General features: G+C 42.6%; 2 protein-coding genes across 2 annotated transcripts in view; one reads left to right on the forward strand and one right to left on the reverse strand.

Annotated features, from left to right (window-relative positions):
- The first annotated feature begins 1,659 nt into the window (after window positions 1-1,659).
- btbd2b (BTB (POZ) domain containing 2b) lies at window positions 1,660-12,457 on the forward strand. Its single transcript, XM_072668758.1, has 9 exons — window positions 1,660-2,281; window positions 3,700-3,819; window positions 4,684-4,840; window positions 5,558-5,663; window positions 6,522-6,719; window positions 7,018-7,210; window positions 8,088-8,175; window positions 8,515-8,661; window positions 9,019-12,457. Exons 1-9 carry the CDS (start codon window positions 1,662-1,664, stop codon window positions 9,178-9,180), a joined length of 1,791 nt encoding a protein of 596 aa, XP_072524859.1. The 5' UTR covers window positions 1,660-1,661; the 3' UTR covers window positions 9,181-12,457.
- Window positions 12,458-12,724: 267 nt separating this feature from the next.
- The window catches only part of eef2b (eukaryotic translation elongation factor 2b), a 16,362-nt gene continuing 1,586 nt past the window's right edge, over window positions 12,725-27,500 (reverse strand). Inside the window, exons 2-13 of the mRNA XM_072668568.1 lie at window positions 26,306-26,520; window positions 22,685-22,866; window positions 21,549-21,760; window positions 20,613-20,791; window positions 20,215-20,320; window positions 19,298-19,550; window positions 18,404-18,599; window positions 17,943-18,309; window positions 16,561-16,914; window positions 14,555-14,737; window positions 13,311-13,443; window positions 12,725-13,228 (exon numbers count right to left, since the gene is read on the reverse strand). Of these exons, the coding sequence (XP_072524669.1) occupies window positions 13,035-13,228; window positions 13,311-13,443; window positions 14,555-14,737; window positions 16,561-16,914; window positions 17,943-18,309; window positions 18,404-18,599; window positions 19,298-19,550; window positions 20,215-20,320; window positions 20,613-20,791; window positions 21,549-21,760; window positions 22,685-22,866; window positions 26,306-26,520 (2,574 nt within the window). The 3' untranslated portion in view covers window positions 12,725-13,034. The remainder of the gene's footprint in view (window positions 13,229-13,310; window positions 13,444-14,554; window positions 14,738-16,560; window positions 16,915-17,942; window positions 18,310-18,403; window positions 18,600-19,297; window positions 19,551-20,214; window positions 20,321-20,612; window positions 20,792-21,548; window positions 21,761-22,684; window positions 22,867-26,305; window positions 26,521-27,500) is intronic.

Consider the following 27,500-nt stretch of genomic DNA (forward strand, 5'->3'; position numbering starts at 1 on the left):
ATGAGCAGGTGTCCCAATACTTTTGTCCATATAGTGTGTAAATATACATACTGTTACATCCTCTTTCAGTTTGCTGTCCTCTGCTGCAGAAACTCTCTAATTTTCTGGAAAGTCTTTAAAACAGATCTGGGAACTTTGCTGTGAGTATTTGATTGCTTTCAGTCACAAGAGCAGCAGTCAGGTCAGGTGCTGATGTTGGGTAATTAGTTCTCGATCACAAACGCCTCTCCTCAACTCAACTCATCCCAAAGGTGTCAAGTGGAGCTCAGTCACTGCACAAACGCAGTTCCACTGCTCACCAGACCAGTACTGGGGGGCTTTATACCCCTCTAGGTGAGGTTTGGAATTGGGAATGTTCACAGTACTTTTTAATATGGAGATTACATAACCTGTGCGTGTGCTTGTGTCAGCAAGGGCTGCACCTTATAGTAGCTTAATTTACCATTAATTAGGAGTACCACATACTGTACTCTGTGTACAGTATGTGGTACTTGTATGTGCTTGTATGATTCCTGTTGCTTCTCTATTTGTGTGCTCTCCGGATGGAGCTGTCGGTTGCTGCTGCGGAGGTTTTCCTAAGTTTGAGAAGATCGAAGGCCCACAACCTTGGCTTGCAGTCAGAAGTGTTATTCTAAGCCTGCAGGACTCACAGCCCTGTTAAAGATAGCTAGCGAATGATGTACTTGTTCAGAATAAGTTTTGCTTGTTACTAAAGGCCTTAGTTATTTTTAACGTTTTGCCTGGGTATTACATTTGGACTGGGCGATATATCACGTCTTCATTTTGAGGGTGAGAAATGGCAGCATTTAGACAGAAATTTATTTCTATACGGTTACAAAAGCAGTAAAATCAGTGGGGAACCCTCAGGACTTTCTAAGCCTTCAGAGAATGTCTAAGGATTTCTGGGAATTGGGAAAAAATGTCTGTAATTTTAGTTCATTTTTATTTGATGAGATGCTGTTTGTATTTACACACTGCTTTAAAGTACTACAGTCATTTTAGTTCATTTTGAAACACAGACAGCCAGGCTTGTGTGTGTTTAACAGCCAAAATATAACTTTATTACCATTAACTAGCAGGGTGCTAACGTGTTACTAGAATCCCACAGAGAGGCTAGCAGACAATAGCAATAGTCTTTACCTCATTTTATTGACCTGAACCGAAGGCCCAGGTCTGATGGTCGCAGTTCAGCACTGCATAAAATTAACAAAAACTATGTTTAAGTAAAACACCATCATCAAACCCACCTGCTCTGCTGGAATTACTCAAATTTAAGTTTAAAATATTGGTCACATATAAATGCAATTGGAATTAGTCCAATGCAGGTACTATTTAAGGCAATACAATTTTGACATATTATATATCCCTATTTGCAATATGAATGCAAATGAATTAAAAATGATTTTTGATGACATTTTTTAACTGGTTTGATTTCACTGTAATAATAAAAAAAAGCCCTTATGGTAAAGTTAATGCTTTATCGCTTTATCGTGCTCTTACTAACGTCCACGTCGAACAGATGATTTTAAGAACTGGCTAATCTGATATATCATTTTTAAACTAAACTGATAAACCTTTTCTAATAAATCTGTTTAATATGTTAATAACCCCCCTTCCGTGTGTGTGAATCCGGATTAAACCTGCCCCCGCTGGCAGGAAGGATGCTGCTGCTGTGTGCGGTTTGTTTTCCGCACCACATCGCCGCGGAGAACTTCAGCTCCAAGATGGCTGCGGGAGACAACAGCGGCAGGGCACCGTGCTTAAACTTCTCCCCTCCGGGACCTCTGGGGAACAGCCAGCCGAGCAACAGCCCGTACACTTTGGCTACAAATAACGCGGGAGGGTCCGCCGGGACGGCTGGAGGTTCGCAGAGTGCAGGGAGACGCTCGAACCCCCAGTCGGGGCCTAGTGGCCCTGAGAGCACCGGTGTCGCGTCAGGGCTGCCGCCGAACATGAGGAACGCTTTTCCGCAGGCCGCGGCTCAGGGCACCGCTGTGGCTGGGGCGGTCGGAGGCTCCATGGCTGGCGTAGCTACCAACATGCTAGGCTCGATCGGGAATTCACCGCCCGCAGCAGCGGCACCGGCCACACACTCGTCGCTTTCTTCGGGAACTCCGGCTGCAGCTGCGGTTCTTGTTTACCGAGAACCCGTCTATAACTGGCAGGCGACGAAGAGCACCGTGAAGGAGCGGTTCGCCTTCCTCTTCAATAACGAGGTTCTGAGCGACGTTCATTTTCTGGTGGGGAAAGGACTCGGGGTACAGCGGATACCTGCACACAGGTAACGATAACGGGCTCACGGATCTCTAATGACCTGTTTGTTATTGGGACCCTGATTCTGTAAAGCAATATGTCTGCTTACTAACTAACCAACTAACGCTGGCTAGACCTTATAATAGAGCCAGTGTGTTGTTTTGGATTGTCGTGTTACTGTTGTTGTTGTTGTTGTTGTTATTTAGTCTTAACTAACATAGTCATCACTAACTAAGCAATGTTTGTTTTAATTAACGTGCATTTTCTTCAGAAAACAAAGTTGTTTTTAATCAGAAAAGTTTGCAAAAATGCTTAAATGTTCTTCTTTTGCTGAGATTATTAAGTGTCATTAAGTCATTGTGTGTCTGCTTCCTTATTTCCTGAATGTCAGCATGCAGATGTTAAACGACCTTTTAAGGGCCCATTTGATTTAGGGGAGGGGGGTGGATAATAATTGAATAAATAAATAAATAAATATAAGCATTAGTTTGTCTTGTATATGGTGTAAAAAAAAAAAAAAAAAACCTGGAAAAATATTGTTAAAGGAACCCATCTTAAATCCCATAGTTTCTATATATGATATCACACCTAGAAAGACATTTACAGATCTTTTTACAGCAGTTTATAGACTCATTTATGTTTAAGATGTGAGAAGTCCTTCAGGCTGGACTGCTTTGTGAATGTGGCACTATAATAATAATAATAATAATAATAATAAAAAAATCCTTGCAGCAAAGCTCAGTCATTCCAGTCATATTTCACCCAGTGAACTGTCTCCTCCTTTTATAGTGCTTCTGTGCAGAACAGCCAATTAGGCCAGAGATCATTTAAGTACTGTATGTTTGTCAATGGCATTGTAATAAAAATCTATAAAAAGTCTTTATTTATTCTTAAGGGATAAAGAAACATTCCACAAATGTCATTAGTAGAAAAAAGTAAACAAAAGAAAGATTATGGTTATGGGCTCTTTAAGGTAATTAGCGTAATCATGCTGACGTATGGACGTATTCAGCAGTGACTCTGCAGTCCTGATAGTAGGGCTGGGCGATGTGGTAAAAATACTGAATCACGATATTTAAAGACATTTTTCACAATATTTATCACAATCCACATACTCTCAGAATAAATACATCAGCAGTGATGGATTCTTACAAACTGCTATTCAGATACTTTTTTTTTATTTATTTCAACATCTGCTGAATTTTATCAAATCAAATCAGTCTAATTACACTGTTTGTAATGAAACCTGCAGCTGATCAGTGTTTATTAAGCACTTCGCATTTAAGCATCCTCGATATGCTTTGAAAAGCATATTGTCCATCACAATAACAAAATTGATCACAATATGATAAAACATCGCCATGTTGCCCAGCTCTACATCATAGGCATGATAGTAATCAGACTAAAACTGTTGGCGTTTTTTCATGTCTGTTATTCTTTTGCTAGGTTTGTGTTGGCAGTCGGCAGTGCTGTATTTGATGCCATGTTTAACGGTGGCATGGCAACCACCTCGACCGAAATAGAGCTGCCTGATGTTGAACCTGCTGCTTTCCTGGCCTTGCTCAAGTGAGACATTGCTCTATACCATTTAAGATGTTTGGGGCGTATGAAACGTATTAACTATTTGCATTAAAATGTTTTTTTTTTTCCTATCCTGATCAAATGTGGCTGTACTTTGGCTGTATTCCATTTATACTTGCTAAAATGTGTCTCCAGTGTGGTCAGATGAGATCCAGGTTTCTAAGGTGTGTGTATTAGCATTAGCATTACCCTCCATTTGGTTCTAAACGGGTTCTGACGTCTTGAGGACGCTGGATGGCGTTTAAAAGGCATTAAAATAGCTGATACCTGATCCATTAAAAATATGCCTGGATCGGCCCGATCTAAATTTACTGGGGCAGATTGGGACATCCCTGATTATATCCGGTAAAATACAAAAACAATCTAATTAAAATAGGCAGCAAATCGTTTACACTGACAAAGTAGAAAGCGTTGTCTTGCTGCTTCTGTGACTTCTGCAATGATCAGCATCCCCCACTACTGTCTAGAGAATTCTTTGAACTCAAGACTGATTGGAAAGAACTTTGCCAGGTTTCTGTAATACAGATTACCCGTAATTGTTTCATGAATGATTGGCAGAAGTTTGTTTGTGAATATTAAGACTGAATATGTGGAAAGCTGTGACGCATATGTCATTGTGTTCAGAGATGAACGCTGTCCACCATTTACATTTGTGTTGGGCATGATCAAAAGCTGTCTCTGTCCACTTCTGAATGTGGTTTGAGTAATACAATCACAGTGTTTCCTCGTAATCCGAACAGAATATGATCCAGTCAATAAAAACGCATGTTGATGCTAGATGTAAACAGTCTCATGATTATTGCTCATAAGAAGTTGTATTGGATTGTAACACTTGAAAATGCTTTCAAGGTTCCTGTACTCTGACGAGGTCCAGATCGGGCCTGAAACCGTGATGACCACTCTGTACACAGCAAAAAAGTATGCAGTCCCAGCCCTGGAGGCCCACTGTGTGGAGTTCCTCAAGAAGAACCTGCGCGCTGACAATGCCTTCATGCTCCTAACACAGGCATGGATCTCTCCCAGACTTTTACCAACATCCCTATGTCTCAGTAAAAGTCAGATATAGGCTACTGCTGAGGACACAGATCAGAAAGTGGCAAGCTGTGCTAAGCCAGCATTCCAACACAGCTATTAAAAGCATGGCTTTAAGTAGCTTTCAAACACAACACAACGTCTATGGTTGAAGGCACCAAATTTCAAACATCCACCTGTACATCTATACGTCTGCTCCTACTATTTTGTGAAAGGGAGTCTCACAAGCATTGGAGTTTCATAACCGAGAAATTTCTCTGAGTAAGGATGCTCTGGTGTTAGTTTCTCTTCCACAGAATGGTACGAGCAGATGTATGGATGGTGGTTTTAAATGTAGTGTCTTCTAGTGTAACTCGTTGATCTTTTGTGTTGTGTTCCTAACACTGTTGTTCAAGTCTCACTGTATGTTTATTATTGCTGTAGTTGTACACAACTGTCACCCTGAAAGTTCTTACACAAACTAAACAAAGATAATAAAAAGATTAGTCGGATACCAGCAGTGCACTGGAGTCAGATACTTTTTATGAAATTATGATGCAAAGAAAGCGCATTTGCATTAGGGTTGAGTGTTTATCTCATGTTGGGAGCCGTCATCAGCTTTGTAGGCAACTATTTGTCCCAGTCACTGTCACTGTGTATTGTTGATGAGGTGAATGTTATTCTGTTGAATTAATGGCTTTTCATTTTCCAGGCGCGGCTCTTTGACGAACCCCAGCTGGCTAGTCTGTGCCTTGAGAACATTGATAAGAACACTGGTGATGCTTTGGCTGCAGAGGGCTTTACAGATATAGATCTGGGTATGTATGGTGGGGTGGGGGAGCTTCATAAGTATTTCTTGTGAGGAAAAGGTTTGGACACCCCTGCTTTCAAAAAAAAAAAAATCAAGACAAGAAAAAAATCAGGACAAGACTAAAGTTAGTCAGAGAACATCTCGACAAAGACCAGGAACTCTTAAACAACAAGCACTGGAGAGTTGGTTTGTTTATGTATTTAGAACCTCATAGCAGCTGTGAAGCATGGGGATGGAGGTGTGGTTTGGGGCTGCTTTGCTGCAGTAGGCCCTGGCAGGCTCTTCCATTATAGAATCCAGTAAGAATTCTTTATTGTATCAGTGGAGATAAGAGGAAAGCGTCAGACCATCTGTTCAAAGACGGAAGCTGAGACATCACACAATAGGAATTCTGTATGGAGGAGTAGGAAAAAGATGACAGTAGACGATTATCTATTGCTGCATTCCTGTGAGGATTTGATTGCGTTCAGCAACAAGAGCGTTGGTGAGGTCAGGACGTTGGATGATCACCACCCCACCTCATCCCCAACTCATCCCAGAAATATTGGGTGGAGCATCAGCCATCATTCCAGAGAACACCGTTCCACTTATACCCGTCTAGCTCACAGCTGGCATTAGGAGGCATTGTGCCAACAGGTTCATGTTTATTTGCCCCAGAGAGTCCTATTCTATTGCCAGTACTTTTCTACAGGGACTAGACAAGCTGTGTGTGTGCATATGGCTATTTGTCTCGCCAGCAATGGGTGCATCTTAAAAGAGCTGAATGCATTCATTAGAAGGGGTGTCCACACATATTTGGACATGCATGTAGTTGCCTTGTTTCTCTTATGAGACTTTTTAAGCATTAAACTTTTTCTTCCCCCAGACACGCTAGTCGCTGTGTTGGAGCGGGACACGCTGGGGGTGCGGGAGGTGCGCTTGTTTGGTGCCGCAGTGCGCTGGGCTGAGGCCGAGGCCCACCGTCAGCAGCTTCAACCCACACCTGAGAACAAGAGACGCGTGTTGGGTAAAGCCCTCACCCTCATCCGCTTCCCTTTAATGACCATAGAGGAGTTTGCCGCAGGTACACCGCACCATGCCAGTCACTCTTGGGTTACACCCAGTCGTTCTCAATCCCAGCCATGGGGACCCACCCCACCCCACCCCCCCTGCACAGGGGTGCTCATGCTTTCCCTGCTCTGACACACGTTTCAAGTCATGCTTGATGGTTCATTAGCTCAGTGGGGTTGAATAACTGGGTTTGTTGTGCATGGCAGTGGGTTCCAGGATTGGGAACCACTGGGTTGCCTCAGCCTGTCATTAATCCATGCACGTTTTCCTCCTCTAGTGGTGTAAATGTGTTTGAATGTCGCTGCGTGTAGGTCCAGCGCAGTCAGGCATCCTGACGGACCGCGAGGTGGTCAGCCTGTTCCTGCACTTCACAGTGAACCCCAAGCCACGCGTGGAGTTCATCGACCGACCACGTTGCTGCCTGCGTGGGAAAGAGTGTAGCATCACACGCTTCGGCCAAGTGGAGAGCCGCTGGGGTTATAGTGGAACCAGTGACCGGATCCGGTGAGGGCATACACACACACACACATTCACTCCCTCACTTGCTAGACAGTGGTCTGAGCTGATCAATACACCTTATAAATACCTCGTTATTGGCTGTAAGATTAATCTAATTACCACATTTAACAGTATGTGCACTACTGTTGTGGAGATGATGTACAGTATATGGACAGAAGTATTGGGAAATCTGCTCATTAGTTGTTGTCCAAACTCAAGGGTATTAAACTGCTTTTGTTGAAGTAATTGCTTCGCTTGGCCAAAGAAGGCTTTCTACAAGGTTTTGGAGCATTTTACATTTAAGGCATTTAGCATTTCTGTGAGGATTTGACAAGAAGATTCTAAATCATGCACAAAAAGACACCAAAATTAGTCCCCAAAGACACCAAAGGATTTACAGAGATTTGCATTTTATGAAAAAACTTTGCATGTAGTATAGACATTGAATAGTACATGCTGTACCCATAGACTTGAATTTATTACATTTAATAAACATGGGATGTGAACAATGTCCTCCATTACTATGCGGGGGTATTCCAGAGTTGGAATGGTTGGAATTCCAGAGCTGCTGAGTGGTTAAGTGAGGACAAGATGAACTGTCTGACTCCAAAGACCTCAAAGTGAAGACGAAACATTATTCTTAACATTTTGACAAGATTATTGTATCACTGATTGCTTGGCAGTGCTTTCTGGTCTATGATGAGAGATCATGCACCACTCTGATGTGCTGATGGATGCATCGATTATTTTCTGAGACCTGCACTGACAGGATGTTTAAAATTGAGGAATATTGACTTGCTTTTACTGTTTGTTTAGAGTTTGCAAATATCTCTAATACATCATGCCCCTCTTCTCTTTTTTTTTTTTTCTCGCTGTCTCGCAGGTTCACAGTAAACCGCAGAATATTTGTTGTGGGTTTTGGACTGTATGGTTCCATACATGGGCCCACAGACTATCAGGTCAACATACAGGTACAGTCTAGCATGTGTGCATGTTTACAAGTGACCAGACAGATTGCAGTAGTGTTTAGATTATAGATTATTCCAGATACAGTGAATGAATGAAGTGTGTCTAAAAAATCATCTCTGTCCCTCAAAAACCTTGTAATCACCATTTTACCGTTTTCATTTTAACATATTCTGAATTGTCTCAATTTCGCGATCAATGGACCAATAAAGTTGCATTTAAAGTTATGAAGGTTTTTTACGTCTCCTATGCAGGTGCTGTTTTGGAGATACAAGGATTTTTAGGCGTGATGTATAATGTATTCGTAAGGCGACTGTTAACTGTTTTTAATGTCTTTTCCTCAGATCATTCACACAGACAGTAACACAATCCTTGGTCAGAATGACACGGGTTTCAGTTGTGACGGGTCTGCTAACACCTTCAGGGTCATGTTTAAAGAGCCAGTGGAGATTCTTCCCAATGTAAACTACACAGCCTGCGCTACCCTGAAGGTAGGGCTTTCAACGCATGTGCCACCTGTTGTTTTAGTGTGCAGTTGAATAGTACATGGATGAGCGTTCGCATCCTGGATTCTTTGGTTGTCATTGCATAGAATGCAACGAAATAGAGTCGCAGTTCGCACACAGCCAACAACAATAAAAGTCATAAAAGATAAAAATCCCTAACACCCCCCCCCCACACACACAAAAAAAAATAAGTAAAGTTTGATCAAATCTACAATGTGTGAAGCAGCTGAGTGAAATATAAATATCAAATCAGTATTACTCTGAAATGTTATGAAATTGACATTTTATTATATTTAACCAATTAAAAATTATTAAAATATTAAATATAAAATGCTCTTTCAGGGTCCAGACTCTCATTATGGTACCAAAGGCATGAGGAAGGTCACCCACGAGTCCTCAGGATCCGGCACCAAAACCTGCTTCACCTTCTGCTACGCAGCTGGCAACAACAATGGCACTTCCGTGGAGGATGGACAGATCCCTGAGGTCATCTTCTACACATAGTGACCTTTTGACTTTTTTCCCCCCTGATTCCCAGGAGTAGGGGTTCCTTTTGGGCTTGAGAAAAGGCTCACTGGTGGACTTCCTATTTTGTCTAATGCACTATGACTGATTGGAAGAACTGTGATTGGTGAGCAACGTTGTGGATGGCAGCGCCACATAGACACAGCGCCCACCTCCTCCTAAGACTTCCATTAAAAGTGGGAGCAGAGCTAATCTACTTATGTAACAATGACTGAGACATAAAAATGGGGACTGTTGAGAAGGAGCGTGCTTGCTCCAGTGTTGATGTATTGGAGCCTGCAGACTGTAAACAAGTTAAACATGTCACTTTTTAATTGGCTAGGAGTTATTTAACAGGAGAGGAGAACTGTTTTTATGACTTCTAGCTAATTTCGGCACGAGTTAAAGTGTTTGACTCGGGCATAAATGCACGCTTTCCTCTAACTAAAACAACCTGCATCTCCCTTGTGGATGGAGTGTCATTCAAACTGGATTGGCAGTATGTTCACAACTCCATTGCGCCCACTTGTGGCAGCCAGCGAAGTGAAGTTTAAAGAATGAAGCTATTTTAAAACACTAGGGAACCCTGTGTCGTCAGGTTCCCTCACCTTCTGTGCCAAAACATTGTGCTTGAGTAGAGTGCCTCTTTATTGAAGCTCGCGCTCAATTGACCTAGCCATGCTCCGCCCACTAATGGTGCATTGTTTCGTGACCGCTGTTCCAGAGTTGGGCAGGTTTTAAAGGAAACCCATCCAACTTTGCAACTGTTTTTGCAAGCTGGCAAAAGAATCTCGTTCAAGTGAGGAATTACGTTTTGCCTTAATGCTAGTATACAGTGGCATGCAAAAGTTTAGGCACTCCTGGTCATTTATTTCTGTTGTTTGAAAGATTAGATGAGTAATAGATAATCTGATTTCCAAAATTCAAGTTAAATTATGAATGTTATGAATTATTTATTTCATACTTTTAAGCAAGATTTTTCAAAAATGTAAGGGCCAAAGCAAAAGTTTTGGCACCCTTAATGGTCAGTACTTAGTAACACCCCTATTGGCAAGTAAAATAATAATTTTATTTCCATCTTTTATAAAATTACAAAAAAAAAAAAATTAAAAGTGCCTGAAGCAAAAGTTTAGACACCCTATATGTGGCATATATAGGCTTATAAATGATTTATTTAAAAGTTAAAACATTTTTCAATGTTTGTTTGTTTGTTTTGGGAATGCTTGCCCATTCTTCCTGCAAAGAGCTTTTACTTCTGTACGATTCTTGGACCAATTTGCATCATGGCACTTTTAAGGTCTACCCACAGGTTTTCAGTAATCACATTGGGGGACTGAGAGTGACATGGCAAATCGGCTTCAGCTTGAGTTTCAGACGGAGGTTTCCTGTTGTTTTCTTGATCTTCCAGACCTCAACTGGACCTCCACCATTCCTGTTAAAACTTCTCAGTTTGTAATTGTATTTAAGAAATGGCAAACACCTACCTGAAAACACGTCTTCCTACAGCTTTCTCCTGCTTTGTTTCATCCGTTATGAGCATTTTGAGGGTGCTAGACAGCTTCTTTAGAGGAACCCATTGCTCCATGGAGTCCTTAGTCTATTTATGAAGCTTTGAAATTTGCATCACCTTGCCCAATCACTGCCTTGGGGCCTTGGCAAATGGCTCAAATCTGTTAGGGTGCTCAAACCTTTGCCTGGCTATTCTTTCTTTTTCTTTTTTTTAGCCATTATTAGCCACATGATTGATTTCTGAAGCTTTGAAATTTGCATCATCTTGCCCAAACACTGCCTTGGGGCCTTAGTAAAAAAAGTCAACTTTTGCATGGTTCTCCTTTTCACTCCAAAATCTTACAAAACTAAAATAATACAGTAATACCGCTTAAAATGTTGACCAGGATGCCCAAACGTTTGTCTGCCTCTGTATTTGATGGGCATGACCAGCACAATGTTGTTCTCTTTAGATCTCTTTAGAAAGCTTTTCTACAGGAACTAGTCGTGTAGGCCAGTTTTCTCAACCCTGGTTCTGGATTTACTCTGCCCTGCACATTCATTGCTTCCCCTGCTTCAGTCCTTCAAGTCCAGAGTTGCAGTTGGAGTGTTAAAGCAGGGAAACCACTAACAGGTGTGGACCAGAGAAAAGGGCCAGGACCAAGGCTAAGAAAAATGGGTCTATGCTATAATGATACTTTACTTCTAATGCCAACCAATTTTCTGTAAAAGCCACCGAGCCTCAACACGACAGCTGCTATGGAAGAACCTTTGCAGGAGCATTTGTGGGTGGAGCTTGACTAGATCGGTCTCATGTGGATTCTGAGGCAAAACTGTCCCGAATCATCCAAAGCTATGCATGCAGTTCTGTAGGCTACATTAGACTGTTGTGTGAACTAGCATGCACTGGGAGGAGTCTCCACCCTCTGCTTTAGCTGTGCCTATCAAACCTTCATCTCAGTGGTGACTTACTTCAACGTGAGGGATCATCTAGACGACTGCAGACACATCCGTTAGAGTAGATCTATACATGTCCAGCTGTTGAAACGTCTGTTGATGTCTTGTAGTTCACCTGAAGAATGTGAAACTTTATAGATGGTCTAGAGATGCCCAACACAGTCTTTGTCCATTTTTTTTTGCATTTATTATTATTTATTCAGCAAAATAAATCCTGGTATTTGAGACCAGCAAGTACTACCAGCAAGATTGACAGGCATTTTTGGCCTAATTGGCCTCTGTTCATTGAATGCTATTTAGTGACGCCCCCCCCAACCGGACAAAGCCTTTATTGCGCATCTTTTTAATAACATCTTCCATCCCATTTATAGTATTATTAAACTGACAGACGATCTCAACACCATGCAGCATGGAACGGACTAGGTTTAAGGGACTGTTTGATCATTAATTGTTCATGTAGCTTAACGGGTTCCTGTTTAGAACCTTTAGAGCGATTTCTGTGCCGTTCTTTGGCGAGGGACGAAACAGGGGGTTCATTTCTTTCTAACCGGGATAAAACTGTAAAGTACTGACTTCATCTCTTATGTAAATGCTTCTAAACAATGGCTGATACATGCATATGCAAGTGTTACTCATTTTACCTGGAACTGAAAATGTTTGTAATGACCTGGTTATGAATGTAAGGGAGGGGCTTTGAACCTGAACTGTGCACAAGATTTTTTCCTCCCCTCTTTTCTTTCCCCCTTGGTGGTCTATTTAATTTTCTGGGTGAGGGTTGTTGTAAGGCTGCATAATAAGTAGCATTATAAATAAACCTGGTTTGTATCTGCTATTAAGTTCTTTGGATTTGTGCCTGAAATAAGACTCTTAGTCCTGTCCTAAACCTAGTGCCCTTAAGGTTTCTTGCACTTAATGGTGCTTGTAAAATGCAGCATTTGGAACAAGTCTAACCGATGTCTAATCTAAAATGATTGCTTTTAAATTAGAAGAAAATATGCATTATCTGCTGCACTGCAGATGTACAGAATAAGAAACACTGGGATGGTCAGTGATTTGCATTCTCATTAATTCTCAAGAAATCAACAAGAAATCCACCTCCTAGTGACCATAATGTTTTTATTTATAGTTTTTAGTTAAGATTTACAAGCTCTTTAAGCGACAGCTTTGTAATGTGCCACAGTACGTGTTTCCATTGTGGAAATGTGTCATGGTGCTTCAGTGCTATGTACAGTCCTGCCCTCATTGCTGCACTTGGAAGATGGAGGGGAGGAAGGAAGTGGAGGAAGGGAGGAGTGTGCAGTGTGAGAGAGGAAAAGGGAAGAGGAATAGGGAGAGAGAGGTGGAGGAGTGGTGAGGGGGAGGGGGAGGTGGAGGGGGAAGTAAAGAGGGAAAGGTGTAGTTGCTGTCCTCTATAACTTGTCCAGGAAGTTGTCGAGCGGGGGGATTCCCTCTTTCAGGCCTTTGCGTTTGCGTATCTCTGCAACGATCTGGAAAGGTTTGGAGGTGAGGTCTTTGGGGTCACCCTGAAGAATCTGCCAGTGGTCAAATACACACTGAGGAAAGGCCTGACCACCTGTGTTGGAGCGCAGGTCAGCTGTGAAACCTGCAGACAGAAAAAATTGAAGGACCTCATGTTACCATTTTAAGGACACCAGCGATCCCCACAGCACATGCATGGCACTCACCAAAGGACTCGTTCACCGGTAGATAGGCCTTGACGACAAACATGGGTGTGCCCATGACCTGCGACTCCTCGAACACATGCCCTCTCTTCCTGTTCAGCACACCATAGATCCCCCCCACCACCTGCTCTGGGCACTGGTAAGACAAATCAGTCGACTTTAAAACAATGTGCCAAAACACCGCATCAATATTTCTACCACTATTACAGCTGGAAAGAAAAGAAACTGGTAGTACTGTTACTGGATTAGTGAAGTGAGCACTAAACCTGCCTAAGGGCTAAACGGAGATCCACAGGTCTCATTAGTTATGAAGAAACGGGTGCTTGTTTCTAGGAACTCCATAGAAAGCAAACATTTCTAGGGATTAGTATCTTGTTACTAGGAATTCCAAAGATTACACTAATTTACGGGGATTAGTAATTACAGACTTGATAGAAAGGACAAGGTGGACCTAGTTACTACAGACTTCATATAAAACCCTAACTAAGGACCATTATGTATGTTTAATGGAGTACACCAGTTAGTAATAAATGTAATCCACATAATCCACATAAAACACTGGTTATTATAGTCATGTAACGTTACTGGGAGTACTAATAATACAGAGCAACAATATGGACACAGAAGGCACTATATATACAGATTTTAACATAAAGCACTGGCCACTAGGGATTGGTAATATAAAGGTTTCATAGAAAGCAGTGATTACAAATGACTCCTAACTATAGGGATTTCATAAAATAACACGGGTAATAGAGACTGGTTACTACAGACCTTTTCCAGAAATCTCTGGTAATAGAGGCCAGTAACTACACTGAAAGCACTGATTACTAGATACCTGTAACACTAGAGGGTTCACAGAAAGCACTGATTACTAGAAATTGGTAATAAGGATTTCATAGAAAGCACTGGTAACTAGAGAATTAACAGAAAGCACTGATTACTAGAAATTGATAAAAATAAGGATTTCATAGAAAGCACTGGTAACTAGAGAATTAACAGAAAGCACTGATTACTAGAGATTGGTAACTACAAGGATTTCATAGAAAGCACTCATTACTTGGGATTGGTACTATAAGGATTTCATAGAAAGCACTGATTACTAGAGATTGGTCACTATAGAAAAGCCATAGGGAGAACTAGTTACTAGTGCTATTTTTAGGGACTCAAGGACTTCCCACTGTGGGTCAAATTCATTTAAGTGTTTATTGTTTACATGTTCACTTGGCATGATCACAGACACTGACCTGGATCTCCACCAGGTAGATGGGCTCCATGAGCCTGGGTTCAGCAGTCAGCTGGCTTGCGTATAGCACCCTGCGGGCAGTAGGAATGATCTGACCCCCACCACGGTGGATTGCATCAGCGTGCAGCGTCACGTCGTGGATGTCAAAGCGAATAGCCCGCATGTTCTCCTCACACAGCGCCCCCTGCAGACAGAAAAGAGGAGACAAGTATAAACATGAAAGGTAATTTATACAGCAACATCAACCATAACACACCTAAAGCACCTGGGTAGCACCATTCAGCACTGGCTAACTGTTCTCATAATTATCACTGCTATCCAAAAAGGAACCAATATGCAAATGCAGATGAATCTCTCCAACTCATCCCAAGTTTTGGATGGAGCACCATCCATCATTCCAGAGAACACAGATCCACTGCTCCACAGCTCAATGCTAGAGGGTGCTTTTACCTCTCTAGTCCACAACTGGCATTAGGCACGGTGCCAACAGGTTCATGTATATCTGCTCCAAAGAGTCCTATTCTATTGGCAGTGTGTCTCTATAAGGACTAGACAAGCTGTGTGTGTGCATTTGCTCATCTATGTCAGCAATGGAAGCAGCTTAAAGTAGCTAATGGTGTTCATTAGAAGGGGTGTCCACAAACATTTGGACATACAGTGTATTTATGCTGTATAATTCAACAAAAGTAAATTATTTTAATATATATGAAATAATGTGGGCGAGGTGTATCACAATATGCACCACTGGAATACAGCCCTAAAAGGTATTTCTCCTATTTTCACCATTGTGCCTGTAGGGGGCACTGTGCTGAAGTATAAACTGCTGCAACAGCAAAGCAAATGTCACCACTCAAACTACAGATTTGTAATGCAGGAACAGTCAGATTCCTTTAAAAAAAGGAAGAGGAACATCTTAAGAACGTCTCCAGGAGAAAGCAAAGCACTTCTTAAGTACATCTCCAGCTCCAGATTCATCCTGAACATTTTTTAATTTTTAATCTAAATTTTTTTTTAATTTTAAAATGGATTATCTGTGCAGGTCTCAGATACAATGGTAGGGTTGTCCATCAGCGTGGTGCATGAATTTTCATCACAGACCTGACAGTGTAATCAAGAAACACTGGCTGGGGTTTGAACCCCTGCTACAGTGAGAACATTCTCTCAGTTCATGTGTCTTAACCTGTTGCGCCACTTGGGGGCAGGGTACCCTTTGCTTTGTCTGAAGGCAATATGAAGAAGTGAGGCCACTCGCTTTTCCCGATATTAAAGACTTATTTGAGACATGTAGATTAAATTTATACCTCACCAATTAGCACTTGGCACTGATCAGCCAAAAAATTAGTAGGCAAACATTAGGCAAAATGCAAAATGATCATCTTCAGTGAAGAGGCATCTGTCAAGGGGTGGATATATTAGGCAGCAAGTGAACAGTCAGTTCTTTAAGGTGAAGTTGATGATGTTAAAAGCAGGAAAAATGGACAAGCATAAAAAACTGAGCCACTTTGACAAGAACCAAACTGTGATGTTCTAGACAACTGATTGGGTCAGAACATCTCCAAAACATCAGGCAGGTCTTGTGGGGTGTTCCTGGTATGCAGTGGTCAAAAATGTTTTAAGAAAGGACAACCAGTGAACTGGCGAGTCTTGTGGAGTCAATGCTGTTGTGGCTGCATTAGAGGAGCCTACTCATATTATTGTGGTATTGTGGTACTAATGTTATGGCTGATGGGATCACTTATTTAATCACTTATTATTATTATTTAAAACTCGCAAAGACGCAAAGTTCAGACCCCAAAAATGGAGGTTCTTCCCCTAAAACTATAGAGGAGCCTCTTAAGGTGCTTTGAGAAACCTTTAAGAAGAAAGGGGTTCCCTGAAGGTTCCTCAAAGCACCTTAAGAGGTTCCTCCACAGTTTCAAACTAAAGAACCCCTAAAAGGTCCTCAAAGAACTAATACTATTACTGAAGGTGACAGTGAATGTGTGATCTCTGCAACATCTATTTCACCTCTTTGGTGGCCCACTGGAAGCCGGCCACCACGCTGTCTTTGATCTCATTGAGGTACTGCACACCCTTGGTCACGTCCACCAGGATGTTGGGTCCATTCCCGTCTGGCCCAAAACACCAGATTTTGCGAGCCTCCGTCACTTCCCACTCGTACTTGTCAGCGAGGTAGCGAGCGCGGGCCTTCAGCTCCTGCCTGGCCGTTACATCCCCTTTCTCTACGTCCTCGGCCAGGCCATCAGGGAAGGGTCGGGCCTTCATGTACAGACGGTTGTGCTTGTTTGGAGATTTGGACAGACACATCTGATCTGACTCCTCACTCACAGTCTCTCTGTACGACACAACTGGGTCTGATTTCTGTAGGGGGAAAGCGAGTTGAGTTAAGAGGAAATAACAGAGGTTAAATGTTCCAGTCAGGACAATTTACAGCATTTTCCAGAGCCAAATTACATGTAAACCGATTTTTAATACCTTTATGTATAATACTAACTTTATTCAAGATTAAGACTTCAATATTACAATTTTAACCGCTATAAAATCATAAGTAAAATATAATATGTAGCTTCTCTGGAATCACATTGGTAATGGCAATGTTTAAATGAATAGAAACAGTCAATAAATTATGATATTTTCCTTTAAAAATATTTCGGTAAACACCACCATCTAGTGGCTATTAACATACATAGCATCCACCTTCATTATCCTCCCCTGTTCCTTCTAATAAAAACAAGACTACATTATAAGACACCTGCAGTTAATTTAAAAGAAAAATATGGACATACTGTTGTATTTTTATACATTTGGAGTACTCCTGGAGTACCCCTGTCCTACACATTTGAATGTTTTCCTTCCCATCATACCCTGAACACTCCTGGACTGGGTTTTCTTCCTGGTCAGCATCACCAGGATCCAGAGCCTACTCAGAATCGTGAGGAAACCCCCTGGACAGGGCACCAATCCATCGCAGGATGACACAAACCTAGTGGCGATTCTGCATAACCAATCCACGTGTGGGAGGTGGGCGTAAACCAGAGTACCCATAGGAAACCCATACAGGAACAGGGAAGAAACAACAGGAGACCATGGCAGGTTCCACATCTGTCAGCCAAGAACAGAAAGCTGAAGCTGCGGTGGGCATTTGGCTCGGTGTGTTCTCCCAATAGACAGGAGGACGCGGAGGAAACCCCCCCAAATATGGGGAGAACACCACCAACAGGCAGAGAACAGATCATGGATAGAAGCCACAACCCCTCCAGGTCCCTGGAGCTCTCCCACCTTGTTTTAAGTGAAAGTTTCTTCTACCAGAATAAACTACACTGCCCATACTCTGTGCACCATCCCGAAACCCACCTCCACCTCAAAAACTATATCTCTGTCCTCTCTACCTTGAGTGGAATGCAGGCGTGGTCCTCTTCCAGGTCCTTCAGACAGATCTCCAGGTGCAGTTCTCCGGCTCCAGCGATAATGTGCTCCCCCGATTCCTCGATGATGCACTGCACCATGGGGTCTGACTTGGCCAGACGCTTCAGGCCCTCCACCAGTTTGGGCAGGTCAGCGGGGTTTTTGGCCTCCACGGCCACACGCACCACGGGGCTGACGCTGAACTTCATCACCCGCATGTTATGCGCCTGTTCATACGTGGTGATGGTGCCTGTTTTGACCAGGAACTGGTCCACTCCCACCAGGCCAACAATGTTTCCACAGGGCACGTCCTCAATGGGCTCCACATAGCGCCCCATCATCAGGATGGTCCTGCCAGGAGGACAGAGGAGTAATAACTATGTAATAGATGATGACCACTTCTACTGGGAAAAAGCTTTAAAACAGAGGTTTTTGAATTACTGACCTCTGAATGGGTTTGAGGTAAAGGTCTTCTTTCTTTCCTGGAGTGAAGTTTGGCCCCATAATCCGCACTTTCAGCCCAGTGGACACACAGCCAGAGAAGACGCGTCCAAACGCATAGAATCTGCCTTTGTCAGAGGTAGGCACCATCTTAGAGATGTACATCATCAGAGGAGCTTTAGGGTCACAGTTCTTAATTCCTGAGCAAAGAGACAGAAAATACACATCAGACTGTGTCTGGAAGATTCCACCATTCTGTCCAAGCCCACTGAAATCCAATAACTACAACAACTACTACACATACACACCTTCACACATTCACAGCCATCACTTTACAATAAGTGCATCAGTTCTTGCTTTGGTCGGCTATCATTAGATGTTACCTGCTGCAGAGGCTCCCGCACTTTAAATAACCAAGTGCTTGCTTTGGTCAGCTAGCTTTAGCTTTTAGCCACTCCAGAGGCTCCCAAGCGGCTGAACAACTGCATCCGTCATTGCTTCGGCAGTCCTAGCATTAGCTTCATAGGCTCCCATGCACGAAAATGCATCAGTCCTTGCTTCCGTTGGACTGATGGTTGATTCCGTTGGTTAGCGTTAGCTTTTAGCTGCTCCACAGGCTCCCGCACACAAGATAACTGCACCGGCCCTGGCTTTGGTCGGCCTAGTATTAATGTTTAGCCTTTTTAGCCCTGCTTCTGTATTCTCTCAAAGTAGACGTTGTGTTTACCCACTAAAAGGCTTTCGCTACCAACCTCTCATTACGTAAAGTCATTACTTGAAGATTTTCAATCCAGGGCAGCTTTAAGCACACTATTTACAGTAGCATCATATTAGACACTACTCACATCCCAACACAGAACATAACATGAACATCAATATTAGCAATTCAGAGTCATACCCATGGCAGCCTCATCGTCCCCAGGCCCCTCGTAAAGCAGCTCACAGCGGTATCTCTGGGCAGTGACAGGCGAGGGCAAGTGGATGGTGATCATCTGCAGTAAAGCATCTCCGGCAGGTAGCCAGCGCCGCATCACGGCCTTCAGCAGCGGCTTCCCCTCCTTGTCCTTGTCCTCCTGGTCCAGTTTAATGTCCAACTTCTCTATCAGCTTAGCTGTCTCCTCCTTCCTAAAGTTCATGATAGCATCAAATACCTGGTAAAAAAAAAAGCAACAATGACAAGATGTATCAATGCCAGAGTCTGGTCACTACTTGCCTTGAGTTTGCAGAGTTTGCCTTGATGCTGCTTTACACAATCTTGGCGGTCTCTCAAGCAGCTTCACAAGGAGCCACCTGGGATTTTTTTCCAACAGCACTAAAAAAGACTGCTTCTTTACAACTACTTCTACTAATACTGGTGGGCAGTGCATTTAAACATGTTTAATATTGGTAATAATTATTTTGTCATTTGTAATAATAGATTCCACATTTTGCATTTGATAGAAACACATTTCAAGCACAAACATATTTAAAATTAGCTAAAAGATTATTGAAATGGTTTATCTTTCTCCAGTATGTACTGATTCAATCACTAAGATGCTATGTGTAGTGGGGCAGTAAGGAGGCAGGGGAACCATGGTCCATTCCCCTTAGTAGTCTAGGCCCTGTCCTAATGCCACACACCTGGAGCTGATTAAGGCAATGTCCTCCAGGTGGTGCTTAAAAGGGCTCATCAGTTTCTCGTAAGGCCTTGGTGTTTGGTGACAGGTGTGTATAATATAATACATTTGGCTTACTCATGACCTGTGTTAACTACTAGCTCACCGTGGCCACACCCTTTCCCCAGGGATGTGTCGTAGTAGTAATAATGCAACTTACTTTGAAAATTGGATCGAGGATGAGCTGAGCAAACGTACGGGGTAACTTCTTCCCATCAGGTCCAGTGGCAGTCTTACTGAACTTTCCAGTGGCTGGATCAAAATACCTGAAAGAAAGAGAGAGAGAGAGAGAGAGAGAGAGAGAGAGAGAGCGAGAGAGAGAGAGACAGGTGAAGAGTAGGGCAAATTGTCCTTACATGGCACACCTAAGCTCTACTGGGTATAAGTCTTCTTCAAATAAATGAAAATCTATAAAACTATGGGTTAACACAAGCAGTGATGGCCTGTGATTAAAATCACATGACATCTCAGATGTCTAATCTCAGATTAGGGTGAAGCAATTTTCAAACAGGAAGCAGGAATGCAAAAACGTCCTTGCCCTGCGAATGTGTGTGTTACCTGTCCCCCCACAGTTTCTTCATCATGTCCTCCACCTTCTTACTGCGCTCTACAGGCCCCAGCTGCCCATCACCTTTGGCAGCAAACTTTGCCACGTACATCTCAGCAAACTGCTTCAGCGTGAAGGCCCAACCATGCAGGCCGGACCCAAAGCCTACTGTACCAATCACTGGGTCAATCTGAGAGAAAGAGACAGACAGAGAGATCTTATATATTTTATATATAAAAGACTCTCTGGAGCAGATGGGCATGAACCTATTGGCACCATGGCTAATACCAGGTGTAGGCTAGAGAGGTATAAAATCATTCTCCCCCAGTGCTCTCTGAAATGATGGTTGGTGCTCCCTCCAGTACTTTTGGATGGGAGTTGGGGATGAAGCGGGTTGGTGATCATGCTGAATGCAATCAAATCCTCACAACAAACTCAACAATCTAGCTGCCTTCCATGGACAGCAGAGACAGTTATTACAACAAAAGCAGGATCATTTTTCTAAGAAAAAAAAAATGAACAAGTGCCCCAATACATTTGTCCATTTACCATTTATAGACTAAAGTAAGCCACACTGATTTGTCTGTGTGAAATAAGTAAAGATCTGGATGCAGTTTGAGTGGGTATTTGCAAGCATGAGATTGGTGACAGTCTAAGTCCACTGGTTGTTAGCAAAGCTAGCCTAGCATCTCCTGTTCTAAACTAAAGAAGCAAACTTCAAATTTTGAAATTACTTTGAGTGATTGACTGCATCTGGGTCATGTGATCAATCATGTTACTTAGATTTTTTGCAGAACTATTCCTTTAAAGCTGCATACGCCTCTACAGTACTGCCCAGCACTGTTCTGACCGGCCCCTAACAAAGTCCTTAGATGTTGTAATTGGCTAATAAACCATCTGATTCATGCAAATTCACGCAAAGTAACCCAAGCGTGGGATCGTCTCACCATGATGTTGCCCATGGGTCCGCTCTCGTCCTCTCCGTAGGTAGAGATGATGACGTTGACGTTTTCCACTATGCGCTGGAAGGTTTGGAAGAGCTCATCGGGCTCCAGCTGCAGCTCCAGCAGCGCCCGGTCCATCTTATTCATCATCAGCACAGGCTTGATGCGCTCTGCTATAGCCTGCCTCAACACCGTCTCTGTCTGCACACACACTCCTGAGGAGGGAGTGCAAATGATTAGCCAGGCAGCACAAACTCCCCTGGACTTTAAAGACCTGTGTGTGGACCCACAGTTCACAGATCATACTTCATAATAGTTATTGAATACTTTGTAATAGTTATTGAATAATAAGCCTCTAAATTAATAAGTTAATAATGAGCCCAGGCTTCTAGGGGTTAACCCAACAGGCTTTAGTGGCCACTGCCTATGATCCTTGGCAGCTAGGGGGTTCCAAGTATGATTGCGAAAGAAATAATAGCAAAGGTCACCTAACAGTAACTTTATGACCTGCGTGCTATAAAAGGCATCGCAAGCTACCCACAGTCAACTTATCTGATTTCGATGCAGTTCAAACTGTATAGCAAATTGTAACCCAGCCTAAGATGGTTAAGCTGGTCAACCAGTTTAGCTTGAGAGCATCATAGGGCATGTTTGAGTTTCATTTTGATGGTTTAGCTGGTCTACCAGCATGAACAACCTGACCAAGCTAAACAGCCAGCATGGACTAGCATGACCAAGCTGGTTTCAGATGTTCCAAGCTGGTCTTTGATGGTTAAGCTGGTTGAAGAGCTGGTCATCCAGGCAAATACACACCCTATGCTGGTAAAATAGCTGGTTAACAAGCTTTTGACCAGCATAGTGTTAGGTTGCATTTGATTTTGGTTGTGCTGGTAGGCCAAGCTAGTCAGTGTGACCAAGCTAATCAACCAGCATGACCAAATTCAAATGCTGGTCAAGAGCTGGTTAACCAGATAGCTTACCAGCATAGGGTGTATCTGTACCAGCTTAGACCATCTGAAACCAGCTTGGTCAATAGCTTGGTAAGTAAACATCCTTTAAGATGTTGTCAGGGATTCGCCCAGGGCAAACTCTATCAGGGCAGGTCACAGACTGTAGTGATATGAGCGGTTGGATCGTACCGGACACACAGTCCACCACCACAAGTGCTCCATCAGTGACCCGCAAGGCAGCTGTCACCTCTGAGGAAAAGTCCACATGTCCAGGTGAGTCTATGAGGTTGATGAGGAATCCACAGCCGTCCTTACTCTGCTTAATAAAGGCCAAGTCATTATCGCTCAGCTCATAGTACATGGAGATCGCCCTGTGGGGGAGAAAACACTTAGTTGAGCAGCTAAGAAAATGCACTACCCAGCTTCATTTATGAGCTAGAGTGTTAAATGCTTGAATTAATTTTATTTAAATATTTATTTGATAAATATTTATTAATAATGTATTTGATTTTTTTATATGGGCCTGTTAGCAGCAGGGTTTTAGCATTTCAAAGTCTGAGCTTTTTGTGATTTTGTGTCCCAATACTTGTCCATATAGTGTATTTATAGCCTATCTACATAGTCATATCATAATATTATGATCATCCCTGGTTTGGACTGAACTTACCATATAGGAGCACTGTGTAGTTCTATAATTCCAGACTGTAGTCCATCTGTGTGGGTGGTGGGTCATTCTCAGCACTGTAGTGACACTGACCTGCTGGTGGTTTGAGTGGATCAGACATTGCAGTGCTGCTGGAGTGTTTAAACACTGTGTCCACTCACTGTCCACTCTATTAAACACTCCTACCTAGCTGGTCCACCACGTTGATGTAAAGTCAGAGACAGAAGCTCTGATCTATTGCTACACCGTTTGTGTTGGTCATCCACTAGTCCTTCATCAGTGGTCACAGGACACTGCCCACTGGACACTGTTGGCTGGATATTTCAGTTTGGTGGATTGTTCTCAGTGATGCTGAGGTGTTCAGAAACTCCAGCAGCACTGCTGTGTCTGATCCACTTGTATTAGCGTGACACACACTAACACACCACCACCACGTCAGTGTCACTGCAGTGCTGAGAATGACTGACCCACCACCTAAATAACACCTGCCCTGTGGTAAGACTGACGTCTTGTGAGGTCCTGAGCATTGAAGAACAGGGTGAAAGTAGGCTAACAAAGTATACAGAGAAACAGATGGACTACAGGCTGGAATTATACTATATGCAAATAACTGAAAAAATGGATAAATGCATTGTGTAAAAAATGTGTAATCATTTTTGCTACATCTACAGAACGTGTCCTACAGAATGAGTTGTTCACTCTGGATGTTGTCTGCGGCATCTTCTCAGTTCTCATGCTGGAGATAATTGGCTGGGTTTGCTGGCTTGATGCCTCAAGCCCTGTTTTGGTATTCCAGCCCTGCCCTTAGCTTCTCAGCGTACACTGTGTTCTGCTGACTTACAAGCGACTCATTCCAAAAACACCTGTACTGGGGAGCTCACTGGTTGTTAAAGGAATACTCCTGCAGTTTTCACTCTGATATCCATCTGCTTTATCTGCAGAATAGGGTTGATTGTCCTAGACTATAATCTCCCTATTATTAATAAAAAACAGAAAACTCGTTCACTCATAAAACATGTTTATAATAGTGGTGGTAAATATAACAATATGTTATCGTATGATACATTCTGTAATTGTGATACACAATATACTTTTGTCACAAATATATCGCTTCTTGCATGTTAATCTCCCATTACAGACTACTGTTTTTCTGTGCTTTTGTTCCTGAACTGCTCTGATAACAGGTCATTAATGTAGTCTTTCTAAACTACTTTCTTTACAGGCCCTTCACCAGACTATATACATTCCTAAGTCCCTTCTTCCTCCACGTCCTGAGCTGCCCGCTGCTGTCAAGCTCAATGCTGGTGTTGGAGTCGGTTGCTGGTGTTGGTTGGATGCTGCTGCCTGCCTGCCCTCTAATTCAGGCTCTCCTGCTGTGTAAACTCAACAAAATTGCTACAATCCTCTTAAACCCTTTGTTTTTCCTTTCTTTTTTTCTTTCTATCTAATGAACTGAGATGTTCCTAATGTTCTGTCCCAGTGCTTAACAATTCAGCCCCAATGTGATGCTGTCTTGCTCTGGATCCTCACATTAATTAATTCATGCCACTGCATAACTGTGTATATTGATGTTTAATCAGCATGGACTTAAACATTAACACTGAGCATGTGTTTATAGCTTTTGCTTACAGTTCATTCTTTCTGTCCAGTCATTCATATTGTTCTGTTTCTAATGTGCTATCCAATGTGCTATATAAACACATTTTAACTTACTACGTTTCTGAGCATATTGTAAAGATCACCAGAACCCATTCCTACTTTATAATATGGGCAAATTGGCAAGGTGCTTTCAATGCAGATCTGTTTTCATGGGTGCATGGGTTTTTTCTGTCCTTCATTTGTTGCCACTTGAGACAACTTGAAGACACATGGAAATGCCAGGTGACCAGTTGTGAACAGAGACCAATCTTAATGCCGGGTGTGAACAAGGCCTCAGGTTTCAAGGTCTGACTGTTGCGTGCAGTCCTCTGCACAAAACACACCAACATTTACATCTCAGCTAAAGTGACAAGATGCAACTCAACGCCCTTGACTCGAGTTTGTGTCAAATTACCAGCCAGCTCTTCAGGTTAAAGCTGACAAATCTCCAACAGAGCTCAACTGAGCAGGTATAAATGTTGTAAGAATACATACATGCTTTATAACCTTAAATAAATGTGCAATAGTGATTCAACCAATGACGAAATGTAGAAAACATGGATGCCATGTTTCCATTCCCTTCACTTCTATGAGAAGCCAAAGAAGTCAAAATTGACCTCCATGTTGTCAAATTTACAACCAGAGTCTGTGCAGTAGAGACCAGAGGCAGACTAACCTACTCATTTGGTAGACCTGCCCCCTTCTCCCAGACTGTGTGTCTCAGACCATCTTCACTAAGCTTTTAGGGCCTAAGCAGAGTGGATTTCCCCCCGGATTCCCAGTTTGTCCAGTAAGAGGAATGGTTTAACAGTAAAAGTGCAGTTCATGTAGGATTCAGTACAACTCAGCTACTCAGCTACATGTAATGAACAGAAAGGGCGCCATACAGGTCTCAATAATTTTATTCCTAAAAGTAACCCCGTAAGCCTTCTTATGATATAGCAGAGTAATGGTTTAAAAACTGATTTGAAGTGAAAATAATGTACGTGCCAGTATTAGCACAGGGAAAACTAGCTGTTGGAAATTTGGAGACACTGGAGATGGAAAGACAGGTTAGAGGAGGGAACTGAGTTGGGAAATGGGCTGTTTTGTCATTAAAACATATGGGGATGGGCGGAGCTACACATCATACTGCAACCAGCCAGCAGAGGCACAAAACCTGTTGTTGCTTCACTGTCCATGTCTTTTTCTATAGTCACTGGCTTCAAAAACCTTCACAGCCTACATGTGCAATAGTCATTCATCAATGTGTAACCTTAATAAATGTGGCATACATGTGTTGTAACCTTCATAAATATATTACAGTTTTTCAAAGATATGTTGTAAAAGTTTTAAATGTGTTATAACCTTGAGAAACTTCAAAATAACCCTTCAAAATATGTTCATAAATGTTGTGCATGTGGTTAAAATATGGTATAACCCTTCATAAATATGTTATGACCCTAATAAATGTATGAAAATTACATCTTACAGCAGGTCATTTTGCTTATCCCTGGTTTTCTGCTTACGTGGATTTGATGGTGATGCAGCGCTCCTGCTCGTCCTTGCGCGTGTCGGTAAAACGAGTCTCTCCGGCCCGTGATGACGCAATGATGCCGGCTTTGGACACCAGCGAGTCGGTCAGGGTGGACTTCCCATGGTCTACGTGTGCGATCACAGACATGTTGCGGATGTTGGACTTCTTGTCCATGATGGCACGGATCTGGTCCACTGTAAAGTTCACCTGGCAGGAGGAATAAGAGCAAGGTCAGAGGAAATAAGGAAATCATGTAGAGTGTAAATCAACCTAAAACTAAACATAGCCAGCTGAACCTTTGGCTTTAGTAATTTAGTTATAAATATCTTGAGACGTAATGTTCAGTAACCAGTATTTCTGTATTATTGTAGTAACTACTTTAATTTTATTAGTCATTAAGATTTAAACATGTCATTTATAAGCTTCAAGACTCAAAGCTTAAAGGCCTTAAAGCTTAAAGATCTACTGGTGGTCTAAAATGTATTTTTGAAACCCACTGCAGGTGGAGTGGTTCAAGCAGCGTGTTATAAGACAAAGTAGTTCCTCTGTTTCCATTTTTATTTCTACACTATTTTACCACTCTGACTTTGTTTACGTATCAACCTCTGAATTATACAGAAATATAAATAAATAGTGTTTCAGTTCCAAACTTATGGTGAGGTTTCCAGAGCACAGCCCCAGCCCTGTTTGCCACCAAGATCATGTTATCTGGTTGAATGTAAGTTGTGATGTCGAGTGACCAAAACTCAGTCTCAGTCTAATGCCAGTGCCAATTTGACGTAGAATTACATGACATACTGTATAATGGCAACCACCCAGCCATCATGCTCATGTTGGGCTCACATGGGTGGAACGTTGGCTAGGTGGGTTCCAGGTGGGGATGAGCTCTGAGTGGGTTTGTACATGAATGGACCCCATCGTTACAGCCTACCCTAATCTCACATGGGTCCCATCTAGGCCCCGTATGCAGTGTACAACCCAGATGGGCCCCATGTTTAGCACTAACCCCGGTGGACATACGTGGAACCCGAGGACAAAACTTACTGGTCCCCAGTTGCGCTACTCATACAGGCCCCACATGGACATGTAAACTGGGCAGAATCCACCGTCTGCTCAATTTCATAACGTTAACATCCACACAATGTGAAATTCAAGCACTGTTACATGATGATAGGCCGTTTGTTTTA

Source organism: Salminus brasiliensis, chromosome 23, assembly GCF_030463535.1.
Source record: "Salminus brasiliensis chromosome 23, fSalBra1.hap2, whole genome shotgun sequence".
Classification (NCBI taxonomy): Eukaryota; Metazoa; Chordata; class Actinopteri; order Characiformes; family Bryconidae; genus Salminus; species Salminus brasiliensis.

What these genes read in the sequence shown, in the direction of transcription:
- btbd2b (XM_072668758.1), top strand. Translation starts at nt 1,662, where the DNA reads ATGCTGCTGCTGTGTGCGGTTTGTTTTCCGCACCACATCGCCGCGGAG. An exon ending in CAGCGGATACCTGCACACAG is followed by an intron (nt 2,282 to 3,699) that starts GTAACGATAACG and finishes TTCTTTTGCTAG; the next exon opens with GTTTGTGTTGGCAGTCGGCA. An exon ending in GGAACCAGTGACCGGATCCG is followed by an intron (nt 7,211 to 8,087) that starts GTGAGGGCATAC and finishes GCTGTCTCGCAG; the next exon opens with GTTCACAGTAAACCGCAGAA.